We start from the raw sequence: 16953 nt of genomic DNA on the forward strand, positions 1-16953 counted from the left end.
TGCTTAGGGCCAGGAGTTTTACCTAACCATGTGACCTCACCAGGAAACTAGGGCTCAGATCATAGAAATAGAATGGGCGTCCCCATAGAGCCCCGTAGTGGAGGTGTCATAATACCCATAAAACCTAGCGGTCAAACAGGGAAATGGTTCCAATCGTTTTTCCACCATACATTTTTCCTATAGGGGATTTTAGAAACACTTAAAATAAGGGCTGTGTTTCGTGTAGTCTTACCCTTACGTGACATTTTGATAACCATGTAAATCTCTTGTGGACAAGGTGACATTTATCAATATATATTAACTACCATTCAACATTTTGGGGTCACTTAGAAATGTCCTTGTTTTTAAAAGAAAAGCACATTTTTTTTGTCCATTAAAATAACATCAAATTGACCAGAAATAGTATAGACATGGTTAATGTTGTAAATTACTATTGCAGCTGGAAACGGATGATTTTTAATGGAATATCTACATAGGAGTACAGAGGCCCAATATCAGCAATTGTCAGTCCTGTGTTCCAATGGCACGTTGTGTTAGCTAATCCAAGTTTATCATTTTAAAAGGCTAATTGATCATTAGAAAACCCTTTTGCAATTATGTTAGCACAGCTGAAAACTGTTGTCTGATTAAAGAAGAAATACAACTGGCCTTCTTTAGACTAGTTGAGTATCTGGTGTATTAGCATATGTGTGTTCGATTACAGGCTCAAAATGGCCAGAAACAAAGAACTTTCTTCTGAAACTCGTCAGTCTATTCTTGTTCTGAGAAATGAATGCTATTCAATGTGAGAAATTGTCAAGAAACCGAAGATCTCGTGCAACGCTGTGTACTACTCCCTTCACAGAACAGCGCAAACTGGCTCTAACCAGAATAGAAAGAGGAGTGGGAGGCCCCGGTGCACAACTGAGCAAGAGGACAAGTACATTAGAGTGTCTAGTTTGAGAAACAGATGCCTCACAAGTCCTCAACTGGCAGCTTCAATAAATAATACCCGCAATACACCAGTCTCAAAGTCAAAAGTGAAGAGGCGACTCCGGGATGCTGGCCTTCTAGGCACAGTTCCTCTTTCCAGTGACTGTGTTCTTTTGCCCATCTTAATCTATTCTTTTTATTGGCCTGTCTGAGATATGACTTTTTCTTTGCAACTCTGCCTAGAAGGCCAGCGGTAGTGTATATACTCAGATTTGAAAATGCTAATTAGCATCAAAGTAAACATCATGCAAGACTACAAAGCCCTGCAAGCTCCTGCACGTCATCTCTAGCTGGCACCTTTGCTAACAGGTATATTTAAAGACATTTTGCCAATTTATTCATACAGTGAGGGGAAAAAGTATTTGATCCCCTGCTGATTTTGTACATTTGCCCACTGACAAAGAAATGATCAGTCTATAATTTTGATGGTAGGTTTATTTGAACAGTGAGAGACAGAATAACAACAAAAAAATCCAGAAAAACGCATGTAAAAAATGTTATAAATTGATTTGCATTTTAATGAGGGAAATAAGTATTTGACCCCTCTGCAAAACATGACTTAGTACTTGGTGGCAAAACCCTTGTTGGCAATCACAGAGGTCAGACGTTTCTTGTAGTTGGCCACCAGGTTTGCACACATCTCAGGAGGGATTTTGTCCCACTCCTCTTTGCAGATCTTCTCCAAGTCATTACGGTTTCGAGGTTGACGTTTGGCATCTCGAACCTTCAGCTACCTCCACAGATTTTCTATGGGATTAAGGTCTGGAGACTGGCTAGGCCACTCCAGGACCTTAATGTGCTTCTTCTTGAGCCACTCCTTTGTTGCCTTGGCCGTGTGTTTTGGGTCATTGTCATGCTGGAATACCCATCCACGACCCATTTTCAATGCCCTGGCTGAGGGAAGGAGGTTCTCACCCAAGATTTGACGGTACATGGCCCCGTCCATCGTCCCTTTGATGCGGTGAAGTTGTCCTGTCCCCTTAGCAGAAAAACACCCCCAAAGCATAATGTTTCCACCTCTATGTTTGACGGTGGGGATGGTGTTCTTGGGGTTATAGGCAGCATTCCTCCTCCTCCAAACACGGCGAGTTGAGTTGATTCCAAAGAGCTCCATTTTGGTCTCATCTGACCACAACACTTTCACCCAGTTGTCCTCTGAATCATTCAGATGTTCATTGGCAAACTTCAGACGGGCATGTATATGTGCTTTCTTGAGCAGGGGGACCTTGCGAGCGCTGCATGATTTCAGTCCTTCACGAAGTAGTGTTTTACCAATTGTTTTCTTGGTGACTATGGTCCCAGCTGCCTTGAGATCATTGACAAGATCCTCCCGTGTAGTTCTGGGCTGATTCCTCACCGTTCTCATGATCATTGCAACTTCACGAGGTGAGATCTTGCATGGAGCCCCAGGCTGAGGGAGATTGACAGTTCTTTTGTGTTTCTTCCATTTGCGAATAATCGCACCAACTGTTGTCACCTTCTCACCAAACTGCTTGGCGATGGTCTTGTAGCCCATTCCAGCCTTGTGTAGGTCTACAATCTTGTCCCTGACATCCTTGGAGAGCTCTTTGGTCTTGGCCATGGTGGAGAGTTTGAAATCTGATTGATTGATTGCTTCTTTGTATAAAAGACACCTGGGAGCCAGAAATCTTTCTGATTGAGAGAGGGACAAATACTTTTTTCCCTCATTAAAATGCAAATCAATTTATAACATTTTTGACACGCGTTTGTCTGGAATATGTTGTTAAAAGTCACCTTGTCCCAGAGATTTACACAGTTATGGCTCATACTGTGGTACTCTTACCTAGTTCAAAACAACTGTGAACTCTGAAAATTCTGACTTCAGTGTGTTAAAAACAACAGAGAATTTTTTTTGCTGCTACCGGGAAAAATATATTTGAACGGTTATGCAACTCGTGAACTCGGGCCTCTTTCTAGAGCTCCGACTTGAAGATCACTGAGATCATGATTTGACCTCGTATTTTTCAGAGTTCCCAGTTGTTTAGAACGCGGCATCTATTCAAGTCAAGGATGGCATAATGGGTGCATAATGGGTGTACTGGCGGCCATTGCGAGTGTACCAATGGGCACAAAGCAGGAAGTAAAAGCAGGAAGTGTACCCTTCAATATGTGCTGTGATTTGTTGATTCAACTCAACTAACATTACAAAAAATACATTCCATTGCATGAGCCACATACGTTAACATCATTTGAATGAACATTCTATGTTACCATAAAAAGTATTGCGTCACAGTACCAGGCAGCCATTGTGAAAGTGCACATGAGTTTACCAGTCAAATGCGAGGGTTAAAGGTTCCAAGCCGGTTTTCATCATTCTATTTCTATGGCTCAGAGTTAGACTTGATCAGGAAAAACTCTTGGTCCTAGTAATGCTATGTTTCTACAATATCTTCTCAGAAGTGTGTATTTATGGCTACACACATCTGTCTAAAGAAGCTTCTTCTCCCCTGGTGTTTGTGTATTCTAGGCCCACTATGATCAAAGTTTTAGTCTCATCTGGCGCCCAACAGACCTTTTCCTGGTGCTGCTGATACTGGGGACCATGTCCTTCACTTTCTTCAGGGGCTTGGTGAGCCAGCAGGGCCTGAACACACTTAGAAATAAACACTCAAAAATAAAACATCAGAAATAAAGTGTTATATGAGGATTGGTCCAGCGCACCAATTTTAGTACAGCCTAAAGAGTTGATGCATATATAAGTGATTCCCTCATATGCCACCTGTCTTTGTAGTAGATAATGATTTGTTTATGATGCATAGATTATGTGCAACATCTTCTGTGCTGATTCAATCATGTCATATGGCTGGTCTCATATGATACTCCCCTCGCAAAAAGCCACTTGAAGATGATTTGTCTGATTTGTGTACCTACTTATTATATGTTTAAATGTGATTTTCATTCAATTCTTGCTCTCTATCACATTCTCCTGTGATCAGACATGGTTTGTATTACAATAACTGATCCTACAGATGAGTAGTTTATAAAGTACTGCCTAGAGGATCATGTTGTAACCTTCCTCGTGTGTGTGTATGTGTGTGTGTTTTAAATAACAATGTAATAGCCACTCCATCCAGAGATCACTTGGAGTTGCCTTGAAGCCTGCACTCTCTCTCCTCTCTGTGTATCTCATCATTACGCCACAATGAGAGGGCTGAGAGGCCAGGTTGGTTCATCGTCTCTCATTTGTTAGGCAAGAGAATGTGGTTGTGACTGGGCCGGTCTCAACGGCCACCTGGGTTTACTTCAAACGCTGGGTGTTTTTGTTTTATTAGGGTTCTTAACGGAGTCAATAGGTTATCTAAAGACCTTGTTGTGGCTCCAGTCCAGGAACAATGGCCAAGCATCGATCAGGCAGGGAACTGCATGCTGAGAACTTGATAAGCTAATCCTCCTTCCCCTGAACCCACCATCAGCAACACACCGGGTGGGAGGTGTGTGTGTGTATGCGTGCATGTGTGTATGCTCTAGCTAGCATGTGTGTGTCAAAGCGTGTGTTTGTGTGTTTGTGTGTGTGTGTGTGTGTGTGTGTGTGTGTGTGTGTGTGTGTGTGTGTGTGTGTGTGTGGAGGGGCGGTGTGCATAGTGTTACCCTGCCTTTGCATTGAGCAACCTTTTTAATCATTGATGGTGATCAACCACGGCAGACAGATGACCGGGCGCAGCACACAGACACTGCTCCAAGGACTGAAGGGCAACGTGTGATTGGCTCTCAGCGTCAGTGCTCAATTCATTAGGATTCATCAGGACCACAGCCCTAGAACAAAAGCCACTGTTCAAAGGTATAATTTGATGCCATTACTTCAGCAGCTACCTGACTTTCAAGCTCCAAATATTTTCTGTTGAAGTGCAAGTGAGAGTCAATGTAATGACCACTATTTGAACACTACAATTTGGTCCTCAGTGTGCATTGTGAAAGCACTTTGTGTGTGTGTGTGTGTGTGTGTGTGTGTGTGTGTGTGTGTGTGTGTGTGTGTGTGTGTGTGTGTGTGTGTGTGTGTGTGTGTGTGTGTGTGTGTGTGTGTGTGTGTGTGTTTATGCAGCCGGCAGCAGTGTTATCTGTATTCTGTGTGAGTGCTTGAACTGCTGTAACGCTGTTAGTGCCCTAGCAAGGATGAAGATGTACTGCATTAATTGTCCATTGGTGTGTCTATATTAATTCTCCATTGGAGTGTCAGAGCTGCACGGTGGAGCGGGCCGGCAGGAATCACACAGATATCTCTGAGACACTTGTTCTGTGATGTAATCCCTGTTGTAGATTCTGCACTTCTTGTTCTACATTCTGCCAATGCTGGGGGCCTTTGTCTATGGACTCATAGTGCCTGGCTGCACCTGGATGCCTGATTGGACTGTGTTCGAGGCATTGCCCAGGTAAGATATGGGGGACATATGTGTTATTATGGGTTAATAACATAAACTACAGTTCCCAGAATGTAATGTGCTCTACCTACATTACTTCTTCTACATCCAGGACCTCTATACTACGCGGTGTCAGAGGAAGGCCCAAAAAATTGTCAAACACTCCAGCCACCCAAGTCATAGTATGTTCTCTCTGCTACCGCACGGCAAGCAGTACCGGACCTGAATCACTTCAGAGTGACTAGAGCCCCTGAAAGTTCAAACTGTGTACTGTGTAGTCGTATGTAAGGGATACAGATGGTACACACCGTTAAATGCTTACTTGCAAGTTCCTTCTTGACAATGCAACAACAATAAGAAATAATAAAAGATAAGAATATGAACATAAAGTAAATGGCTCAGTAGATTACAATAGTGAAAGTATAGCTTCCAGTGCTACCACTGTCGCAAGTTCTCATATAAATATTTTATTATATCCAGCTTTAATAAGGCCTCTTCATGGCGTTCGTGTTCATAATAATAACCAGTCAGCCCCATCCTACAGAGACCTATTTCCTGTCATCAGGAGGTTGAATTTCCTCTCCATGCTGGACTAATAGAGGCAGTCATCAAACAAGAAGCAGTGATCAAAGGCCAGTACTGTATAGACTCGTCTGCAGCCCCTACTATCCCTCTCAACCCGGGGGAAGAGGGGGGGATTCAGCATTTCTAATCAAAAGACTCCTGTGAACGGAGCAGGGCACCAGAGTCTTCTCTCTGAGGTCGTGCTGTACTGTACATCGCTAGCTGCAGATACTAATGGCTGTTGGTCTGGCTCAAAGTAGAGTAAAGTATGAGATTTAAAGCTATTAAATCAAACATTTTGTGTGAGAACACTTGGAAATCAACCCTTGAAAATTAGCAGTCAGCTGTAAATAAATGTATTGGCTAGTTATGAACAAGATTTACACTAGTATGTGGACACCCCTTCAAATTAGTGGATTCGGCTATTTCAGCCACACCCGTTGCTGACAGGTGTGTAAAATCAAGCACACAGCCATGCTATTTCCATAGACAAACATTGGCAGTAGAATGGCCCGTACTGAAGAGCTCAGTGACTTTCAACATGGCACCATCATAGGATGCCACCTTTACAACAAGACAGTTCCTCACATTTCTGCCCTGGTCAGCTGTAAGTGCTGTTGTTGTGAAGTGGAAAGGAGCAACAACGGCTCAGCCGCAAAGTGGTAGGACACAAGCTAAAAAAAAAAGAAAAATAATAATTGTCTGTCCTCGGTTGTAGCACTCACTACCGAGTTCCAAACTGTCTCTGGAAGCAACGTCAGCACAATAACTGTTCATCGGGAGCTTCATGAAATGGGTTTCCATGGCCGAGCAGCCGCACACAAGCCTAAGATCACCATGTGCAATGCCAAGCGTCGGCTGGAGTGGTGTAAAGCTCGCCACCATTGGAGCAGTGGAAACGCGTTCTCTGGACTGATGAATCACCCTTCACCATCTGGCAGTCTGACGGCCAAATCTGGGTTTGGCGGATGCCAGCTGAACGCTGCCTACCCCAATGCATAGTGCCAACTGTAAAGTTTGGTGGAGGAGGAATTATTGGTCTGGGTCTGTTTTTCAAGGTTCAGGCATCTTTGTTCCAGGGAAATCTTAACGCAACAGCATACAATGACATGCTAGACAATTCTGTTGCTAACAACATTGTGGCAACAGTTTGGGGAAGGCCCTTTCCTATTTCAGCATGACATTGCCCCGTGCACAAAGCGAGGTCCATACAGAAATGGTTTGTTGAGATCATTGTGGAAGAACTTGACTGGCCTGCACAGAGCTCTGACCTCAATCTCATCGAACACCTTTGAGATGAATTGGAATGCGAACTGCGAGCCATTCCTAATCGCCCAACATCAGTGCCTGATCTCACCAATGCTCTTGTGGCTAAAATGGAAGCAAGTCCCCGCAGCAATGTTCCAACATCTAGTGGAAAGCCTTCCCAGAAGAGTGGAGGCTGATTTTTGGCCATGTAGTGTATGTTAGTTACAGCTAGGGATTCAACACCAATATGTGTTCTATTGGGAAGTGAGTAGTAGTATTTGTCTGAAAATGGATCTTCCTAAAAATGAGTGACATGACTGAATAACCCAACACATTTGTTTGGAATAACCACAAACTTTCCTCTCTCCTCCACAATGCCAGTGGGCCCACATCGGGGCATCCCTCCACCCACGTACTGTGGTCCCATTCCAGATCCCAGGCAAGGCCTTCCTGGCTGTCCTGGCAGCCTACCTGCTGTACGGTGTATGTTTCATGGACTCATGGTGTAATTGTAACAACATACATGAACTCAAGTCCTTTTGTTCACTTGACCTAGAATTCCTCACAATCAAATTCCGACCGTATTATCTCCCAAGAGAACTCTCCTCGGTTATCATCACAGCCGTGTACAGTGAGGGAAAAAAGTATTTGATCCCCTGCTGATTTTGTACGTTTGCCCACTGACAAAGAAATTATCAGTCCATAATTTTAATGGTAGGTTTATTTGAACAGTGAGAGACAGAATAACAACGAAGAAATCCAGACAAACGCGTGTCAAAAATGTTATAAATTGATTTGCATTTTAATGAGGGAAAAAAGTATTTGTCCCTCTCTCAATCAGAAAGATTTCTGGCTCCCAGGTGTCTTTTATACAGGTAACGAGCTTGGATTAGGAGCACACTCTTAAAGGGAGTGCTCCTAATCTCAGTTTGTTACCTGTATAAAAGCCATCTGTCCACAGAAGCAATCAATCAATCAGATTTCAAACTTATTCGCAAATGGAAGAAACACAAAAGAACTGTCAATCTCCCTCGGCCTGGGGCTCCATGCAAGCTCTCACCTCGTGGAGTTGCAATGATCATGAGAACGGTGAGGAATCAGCCCAGAACTACACGGGAGGATCTTGTCAATGATCTCAAGGCAGCTGGGACCATAGTCACCAAGAAAACAATTGGTAACACACTACTTCGTGAAGGACTGAAATCCTGCAGCGCTCGCAAGGTCCCCCTGCTCAAGAAAGCACATATACATGCCCGTCTGAAGTTTGCCAATGAACATCTGAATGATTCAGAGGACAACTGGGTGAAAGTGTTGTGGTCAGATGAGACCAAAATGGAGCTCTTTGGAATCAACTCAACTCGCCGTGTTTGGAGGAGGAGGAATGCTGCCTATGACCCCAAGAACACCATCCCCACCGTCAAACATGGAGGTGGAAACATTATGCTTTGGGGGTGTTTTTCTGCAAAGGGGACAGGACAACTTCACCGCATCAAAGGGACGATGGATGGGGCCATGTACCGTCAAATCTTGGGTGAGAACCTCCTTCCCTCAGCCAGGGCATTGAAAATGGGTCGTGGATGGGTATTCCAGCATGACAATGACCCAAAACACACGGCCAAGGCAACAAAGGAGTGGCTCAAGAATAAGCACATTAAGGTCCTGGAGTGGCCTAGCCAGTCTCCAGACCTTAATCCCATAGAAAATCTGTGGAGGGAGCTGAAGGTTCGAGTTGCCAAACGTCAGCCTCGAAACCTTAATGACTTGGAGAAGATCTGCAAAGAGGAGTGGGACAAAATCCCTCCTGAGATGTGTGCAAACCTGGTGGCCAACTACAAGAAACGTCTGACCTCTGTGATTGCCAACAAGGGTTTTGCCACCAAATACTAAGTCATGTTTTGCAGAGGGGTCAAATACTTATTTCCCTCATTAAAATGCAAATCAATTTATAACATTTTTGACATGCGTTTTTTTTATTTATTTTTTATTCTGTCTCTCACTGTTCAAATAAACCTACATTAAAATTATAGACTGATCATTTCTTTGTCAGTGGGCAAATGTACAAAATCAGCAGGGGATCAAATACTTTTTTCCCTCACTTCCCTCAAGCAGATACCAAGATGGCCATCAAGGAACTTCACTGGACTTTATGCAAACTGGAAACCATATATCTTGAGCCTGCATTTACTGTAGCTGGGGACTTTAACAAAGCTAATTTGAGAACAAGGCTATCAGCATATCGATTGCAGTACACGAGCGAGTAAGACGCTCGACAATTGCTTCTCTAACTTCCACGATGCATGCAAGGCCCTCCCCCGCCATCATTTTGGCAAATCCGACCATGACTCCATCGTGTTGCTCCCCAACCTATAGGCAGAAACTAAAACAGGAAGCGCCCGTGCTTAGGTCTATCCAACACTGGTCTGACCAATCGGATTCCACGCTTCAAGATTGCTTTGATCACGTGGACTGGGATATGTTCCGGGTAGCCTCAGACAATAACATTGACGTATACGCTGCCTCAGTGAGTGAGTTTATAAGGAAGTGTATAGGAAATGTTGTACCCACTGTGACTATTAAAACCTTCTCTAACCACAAACCGTGGATTGATGGCAGCATTCTCGCAAAACTGAAAGCGCGTACCGCTGCATTTAATCATGGCAAGGTGACTGGAAACATGGCAAAATACAAACAGTGTAGTTATTCCCTCTAAAAGGCAATCAAACAAGCAAAGCGTCAGTATAGAGACAAAGTGGAGTCGTAATTCAACGGCTCAAACACGAGACGTATGTGGCAGGGTCTACAGACAATCACGGATTACAAAAAGAAAACCTGCCCCGTCGCGGACATTGATGTCTTGCTTCCAGACAAATTAAACTTCTTTGCACGCTTTGAGGACAATACAGTGCCCCCGACGCCGGCTCTCCTTCTCCGTGGCTGACGTGAGTAAAACATTTAAACGTGTTAACCCTCGAAAGGAGGCATCCCAATGGTGTTGACTGCTGAGCTTAGTCAATGAACAGCATTTTTACATAGGTATTCCTCTTGTCCAGATGGGATAGGGCAGTGTGCAGTGTGATGGCGATTGCATCGTATCATCGCCTGGTACGACAACTGCACCGCCCACAACCGCAGGGCTCTCCAGTGGGTGGTGCGGTCTGCACAGAGCATGCGCAGACCAGCTGGCTGGTGTGTTTACGGACATATTCAATCAATCCCTAACCCAGTCTGCTGTACCCACATGCTTCAAGATAGCCACCATTGTTCCTGTTCCCAAGAAAGCTAAGGTAACTGAACTAAATGACTATCGCCCCGTAGCACTCACTTCTGTCATCATGAGGTGCTTTGAGAGACTAGTCAAGGATCATATCACCTCCACCCTACCTGTCACCCTAGACCCACTCCAATTTGCTTACCACCCCAATAGGTCCACAGACGATGCAATCGCCATCACACTGCACACTGCCCTAACCTATCTGGACAAGAGGAATACCTATGTAATAATGCTGTTCATTGACTTTAGCTCAGCATTCAACACCATAGTACCCTCCAAACTCATCATTAAGCTTGAGACCCTGGGTCTCGACCCCGCCCTGTGCAACTGGGTCCTGGACTTCCTGACGGGCCGCCCCCAGGTGATGAAGGTAGGAAACAACATCTCCACTCCGCTGATCCTCAACACTGGGGCCCCTCAAGGGTACGTTCTCAGCCCCCTCCTGTACTCCCTGTTCACCCACGACTGCGTGGCTATGCACGCCTCCAACTCAGTCATCAAGTTTGCAGACAACACTACAGTGGAAGGCTTGATTACCAACAACAATGAGACAGGCTACAGGGAGGAGGTGAGGGCCCTCGGAGTATGGTGTCAGGAAAATAACCTCTCACTCAATGTCAGCAAAACAAAGGATTGTGGACTTCAGGAAACAGCAGAGGGGAAATGTGGAAAGCTTCAAGTTCCTGATGATCTGAAATGGTCCACCCACACAGACAGTGTTGTGAAGAAGGCACAATAGCATCTCTTCAACCTCAGGAGGCTTAAGAAATTTGGCTTGGCCCCTAAAATTCAGAAACTTTTACAGATGCATAAATGAGAGGATCTTTTCAGGCTGTATCACCGCCTGACAGGATCAGGGCTCTCCAGAGGGTGGTGCAGTCTGCCCAACACATCACCGGGGGCAAACTACCTGCCCTCCAGGACACATACAGCACCCGATGTCACAGGAAGGCCCAAAAGATCATCAAGGATATCATCCACCCGAGCCATAGCCTGTTCAACCCACTATCATCCAGAAGGCGAGGTCAGTACAGGTGCATCAAAGCAGGGACCAAGAGACTGAAAAACAGCTTCTATCTCAAGGCCATCAGACTGTTAAATAGTCATCACTTGTCGACTACCACCCGGTTACGCAAACCTGCACCTTAGTGGCTGCTGCCCTAGACTTGGAATCACTGGTGACTTTAATAATGGAACACTTGTCTCTTTAATAACGTTTAAATAATTTTTACATTCGGCTTTACTCATCTCATATGTATGTACTATATTCTATTCTACTGTATTTTAATCAATGCCACTCCGACATTGCTCGTCCTAATATTTATATATTTCTTAATTCCATTCTTTTACTTTTAGATTTGTGTGTATTGTTGTGAATTGTTAGATACTACTGCACTGTTGGAGCTAGGAACTCAAGCATTTCGCTACACTGCTAACATCTGCTAAAAATTTGATTCATTTAAAACAGTTATTCTGGTGTCAAGATGTACTACAAAGTGTAAATAGGATAATGTTGCTCATAAAATCAGTCTTTGAAACATCCGTGCATCACAACGGGTAAATAAATGGAGGTTGATTTGACTATGTACATTTGCCCACTAACATGGGATTGATTGCTCTCTATCCAATAGCATAGACGGTGAGACAAAACTGCCCAACAGCCCGACTTTGTTTACATAAGACAACACGTTCCATATTTTTTACTTGAGAAATACTGCACCAAACAACTTAGTTATATGTAAAATTGTGCAACTTTAACATCCTCTACAAAAATGTCTAAATAAATTACAGATTTCTTGAGTTATCTGAGATTCTGGGGACATCATTCACCAAACGCAGAATCGATTAGGCAGCATATGTCCAAGACTGAAATCTCGTTTTTCTAATGAGCAGAATCGCCCAATCGTCATATTCAGTGGCTCTTTAAGTGAGACTGCTTATCACAGCGCTACCTATAGGCCAATCATTGCAATTCTTTTTGACTAATTTAAGGGATTTTTTTAATAAGAATAATACGTTTCACAGCTTCGATGTGAACCCCTAAATATGGGTGAAGTAGGCAAAAATGTCCTTTTTCGGGACATCAGACCTGCTTAATTCTCACTTGAAACATAGTTTTTGTGTTTAATAGGCTAAATGACACATTCTGTTCACATCTGAATCCAGTGATCTGTTCTGCAATTTGGAGTTTATGACATTTCAGATTTAGATATAATTTTTCACTAAGTAGTTTTGAGGTAGTGAACAATTTTTTCTAAGTAACTTTAGTTAAGTAAACTATATTTTTCTTAAGGGTGGCTTTAGTGTAGCTTAACTTATTCTTGTGAGAAGTAATTGTGATGACCCTCCCACTCTGTCTGCCATGTTCTTTCTCTTTGCTCTTGTTTTCCTTATTAGGATGTCGGTGGGCGGAGCTGGGAGGGTCGTCAGCAACATGGGACACACCTGGGCCCGGGTGTGTCCTGGGATAAAGACACCTCTTCCCCATTCATTGAGGAGACTCTCTCCATGCAGACACACTGTTAGATTTTGGTTGTTTATTACACACCCCATTGTTAATGGTATATATGTTACTTCAGTTAATAAATATATTTTTCTTATTCCTAATCTCCACGTTGTCTCCCTTTTTGTTACGGACTTCGAGCCGGTTCGTGACATAATTGGTAGCTCAGAGTAGCTTCCCCAACACTGACGAAGAGGAGTAAGTGTATCATACAGGACATCATGTTCTCTTAGGCCGGAGACCCCTCCATTGCACTATACTGCAGAGGCAGTGAGTGAGACAGAAACAGGCTTCACTTTCCCCGCAGCCGTTTGTTCATACAAACACAGAGCTGTTGGCAAACAAACCATTTTCTCCCCTTTTCATTAGAAACAAATGCGGCAGCCTGGTACGGTACGAAGAAATACCACCTAAATAACTCACTCCAGTGTGTCATCCTTAGACTCACACACCCGCACACACGCCATAAACATACACACAGGCTAATCTAATTCCTTCTCCCTCAGCAGCTTTACATGCTGATGTATGGTAATGAAGAAGGAAACACCCTGCTTGCACATGCAGTCTGTGTGACAGACCTTCTATATGAAATCCGGCCCCTTTCACAACAGCTCCATCCATATAATGGAAGTGGAGGAGCCACTGGGAATATGTGCAGATGTCTGCTCAGCTGTGCAGCCTGAGACCCCAGGAGAGTTGTGGTCTGCCTTTAGCTCGATTGCTGAACACTGCAGCTACATACGACACAAGCAGCCCAGTTCTGATATTTTTTCCACTAACTGGTCTTTTGATCAATCACATCAGATCTTCTTACATTACATATTTTTCAGATCTGATCTGATTGGTCAAAAGACCAATTATTGGAAAAAAGATCAGAATTTGGCTGCCTGTATCAACACAGCCTATAGCAATTCACACTTTGCTGGCAGACTGAGGCGGTATCAATATTAGTGGGTGTGAAGAGGACAGAGGGCAGATGATGTAAGCTGCAGGGGTGTAATGCTGCTGGAGCGCGGAGGAGCAGCACTCCCTCAATTATTTTCAATTTGAGAATACATGTATTCCATGAAAAACAATAGAATGAAAATCCAAATAAATATGTATAACAGTCTAGAGGTAGTTAAATGGTGGTTTCTTCCCTGTCCTCTGGCAGTGGTGAGAATGATGAAGAACTAATGGCTATGTGTGTGTACTGTTGAAGCATGTCAAAGGCTTGATCACTTTGGTCAATCAGAATGCTGAAAAAAAATCTAAATTCACTGTGTCTGCCTGGATGTTCATAAAACTTCATGGACCCCTTCTGCGCAGTGGAACCCAGAAGGATATGTGACCACTTGGTTACAGTGACACAGTTCTGCCGAGGAAACCCAAACCAGTGTGGCATCCGCAAAGCCCAAGGAGCCTGACCCTCTCTGGAAGTTGCTGTAGCCATGCTTGGGATGTTTATCCTACATTGGCTATTGGTTGAGACACAGGGCCCTCTAGCTTGGTATTTCAGGGTGGGCAATTAAAAATATGAATTGGGTCAAGTTAAAGGTAATAATGCATTTAGGTTATAGTTTATTGATATGTGTGAATACACCACATCAAAAGCTTGATTTTTATGGCTGTTTTAATTTAATTTCCTGCAATTCTATGTAGTAATGATTTATTTTCACTACTTTTATTCTGTAATATGCTATATTGTAACCACATGTTCAAGCTAATCAAATCAAAATGTATTTATGATACAGTGTGTAAGCTTAGCTACACAATGAAATGCCTACTCACAATAAGGCTCTCGCAAACAGTGTAATGATTTTTTATACTTAACCTTTATTTAACTAGGCAAGTCATATGAATTTGTATTTACATTAGGCTATGGCCTACAAATAGCTACTGCAAATGACTGTTTGTTCCTGAACTGGCCGCATGGCAGAGCTATCCTTCCGCACCACGTTGGTTCAACTTCTTTAACATCATTAAGCGATCCTGGCACAAAATGACATCTCATCAAGATCTGTTGCCTACACCTAATAGTCATACTCATTACTTATTACAAATACTATATTATCACCTCTCAGAATGTTGCTTGTTTGGTAAAGTTAGATCAAAGCTGAATCAGTGTTTCACAAGATCACATCATGTTTAATTTGCATTTGAAATAAAACTGTTTTTGTCACACGCGCCGAATACAACTGGTGTAGACTTTACCGTGAAATGCTTGCTTACAAGCCCTTCCCAACGATAGAGTTTTAAAAAAATTATACAAATAAAATAGTAACACGAGAGGAATACAAAATAAAATACAAACGAATGGAGTATAATATCATAGCATAGTAGGCCTATAACGTTACTGTTACACAAAAAACATCTAATTTCTCATGATATTTTAGGATGGTTAGCTGAAGCTGAATAGTTTAAAAAAAAAGTGGAATGCACCAAAACTCAGCAGAGCGTGCCATTGGCAGGATATGCTTTGATCGAAACAAAATACAAGAAAGACTAACACTGTCATAAGCGTCGTAAGGATTGGACCAAGGCGCAGCAATTAAAGTGCTCATCTTCTTAATTTATTTAAAGAAAACACTTAAACAAAATAACAAATGACAACAGTTCCATAAGGCTCCCAGGCTATACAGAAAATAACCACCCACAAAACACAAGTGAAACAAACACAACTAAATATGGCCTCCAATTAGAGACAACGACAACCAGCTGCCTCTAATTGGAGGTCATTGCCAAAAACCAACATAGAAATAGAAAACTAGATATAAACATAGAAATAGATAACATAGAACCTAAACCCAAAAACACCGAAACACACAAAACAAACACCCCCTGCCATGCCCTGACCAAACTACAATGACAAATAACCCCTTTTACTGGTCAGGACGTGACAAATAGTTTGTTAACACCATCTGCTCTAGTACTACTCAGGAAACAGTAATTCAAGAAAATCTAAATTACCATGAAACTGATTGAGATCAATCAAATGATTGGCATGGAGATGCAGTTTGGACGTTTCACTGGTAAAACTTGAATAATTATCATTCACTATAGACAGTGATGATGGCCTACTTTGAAATGAGGTAGCCTATGCCCAATATGGTGTTTGACGCTATTAAAAATATTTGCTTTAGACAATATGTGTGGGTATAGGCAGACGTTGCTGGAGTATGTATTTCATGCATATTATATAATGGTGGGCTGGCTATTCAATTGGCTACATCTGTCAGTACAAACTTTGATTGATGACATCATTTACATTTTTCTGCGTTCAGACACCATAAAAAATAGCACTACACCACTGACTGGTAAACTGGATTCTTTATGGCCTCCTACTGAGACCTGATATAAATAAAATGTTGCACAATCAATTCCTACTATACATTTTAGTCATTTAGCAGATGCTCTTACCCAGAGCGACTTACAGTAGTAAATACATACATTTCATACCATGCATTTTTTTTGTACTGGCCCCCTGTGGGAATTGAACCCACAACCCTGGCGTTGCCCACACCATGCTCTACCAACTGAGCCACAGGGAAGACTATAATGTAAATTGGCGTGATCCTGACTTCAGAAACGCCGTAGTCATTCTCAGCAATGCTTTTATAGTTGAAAAGAGCACCATGGTAACAGTAGCCTATGCCCTTCTTTCTAGAAGACTCTTTGGGCGAAGAAAAATGATTTGTGGAGAATGCGGGCATCGATCCCGCTACCTCTCGCATGCTAAGCGAGCGCTCTACCATTTGAGCTAATTCCCCGGTTTGCAACTTCAGCTCAGATTAGGGTCATATACTACGTAGTTATTTTGTCCCCACCAGTGGTCAGTATTTGGTATCCTACTAAATTATAGTCTATAATAACTACATGCACACAAATCCACACTGGTTGAATTAGCTAATAACATTACATTAGCTACAATTACAATGTTTGCTGTTGGAAAACATTGCTAGGCTACATTTAATGAGTTTTAGGCTACTGAGTGGAACTATCACTGCATTTCTGAAACATTGTGTACCTGCTGGCACAAT

At 42.8% G+C, this 16953-nt stretch overlaps 1 protein-coding gene and 1 non-coding gene across 2 annotated transcripts in view; one reads left to right on the forward strand and one right to left on the reverse strand.

Moving 5' to 3' along the window:
• Positions 1-14093, forward strand: part of tm6sf2b (transmembrane 6 superfamily member 2b) — a 30729-nt gene extending 16636 nt beyond the window's left edge. The window contains exons 3-6 of the mRNA XM_029695222.1: positions 5248-5360; positions 7536-7643; positions 12829-12856; positions 14088-14093. Coding sequence (XP_029551082.1) covers positions 5248-5360; positions 7536-7643; positions 12829-12856; positions 14088-14093 — 255 coding nt within the window. The remainder of the gene's footprint in view (positions 1-5247; positions 5361-7535; positions 7644-12828; positions 12857-14087) is intronic.
• A 2517-nt stretch (positions 14094-16610) lies between these two features.
• On the reverse strand, positions 16611-16683 carry trnaa-agc (transfer RNA alanine (anticodon AGC)). Its single transcript has one exon. It is a non-coding gene; the product is annotated as a tRNA-Ala (tRNA).
• Positions 16684-16953: the final 270 nt, after the last annotated feature.

This window comes from Salmo trutta, chromosome 17, assembly GCF_901001165.1.
Source record: "Salmo trutta chromosome 17, fSalTru1.1, whole genome shotgun sequence".
In the NCBI taxonomy this organism is placed as follows: Eukaryota; Metazoa; Chordata; class Actinopteri; order Salmoniformes; family Salmonidae; genus Salmo; species Salmo trutta.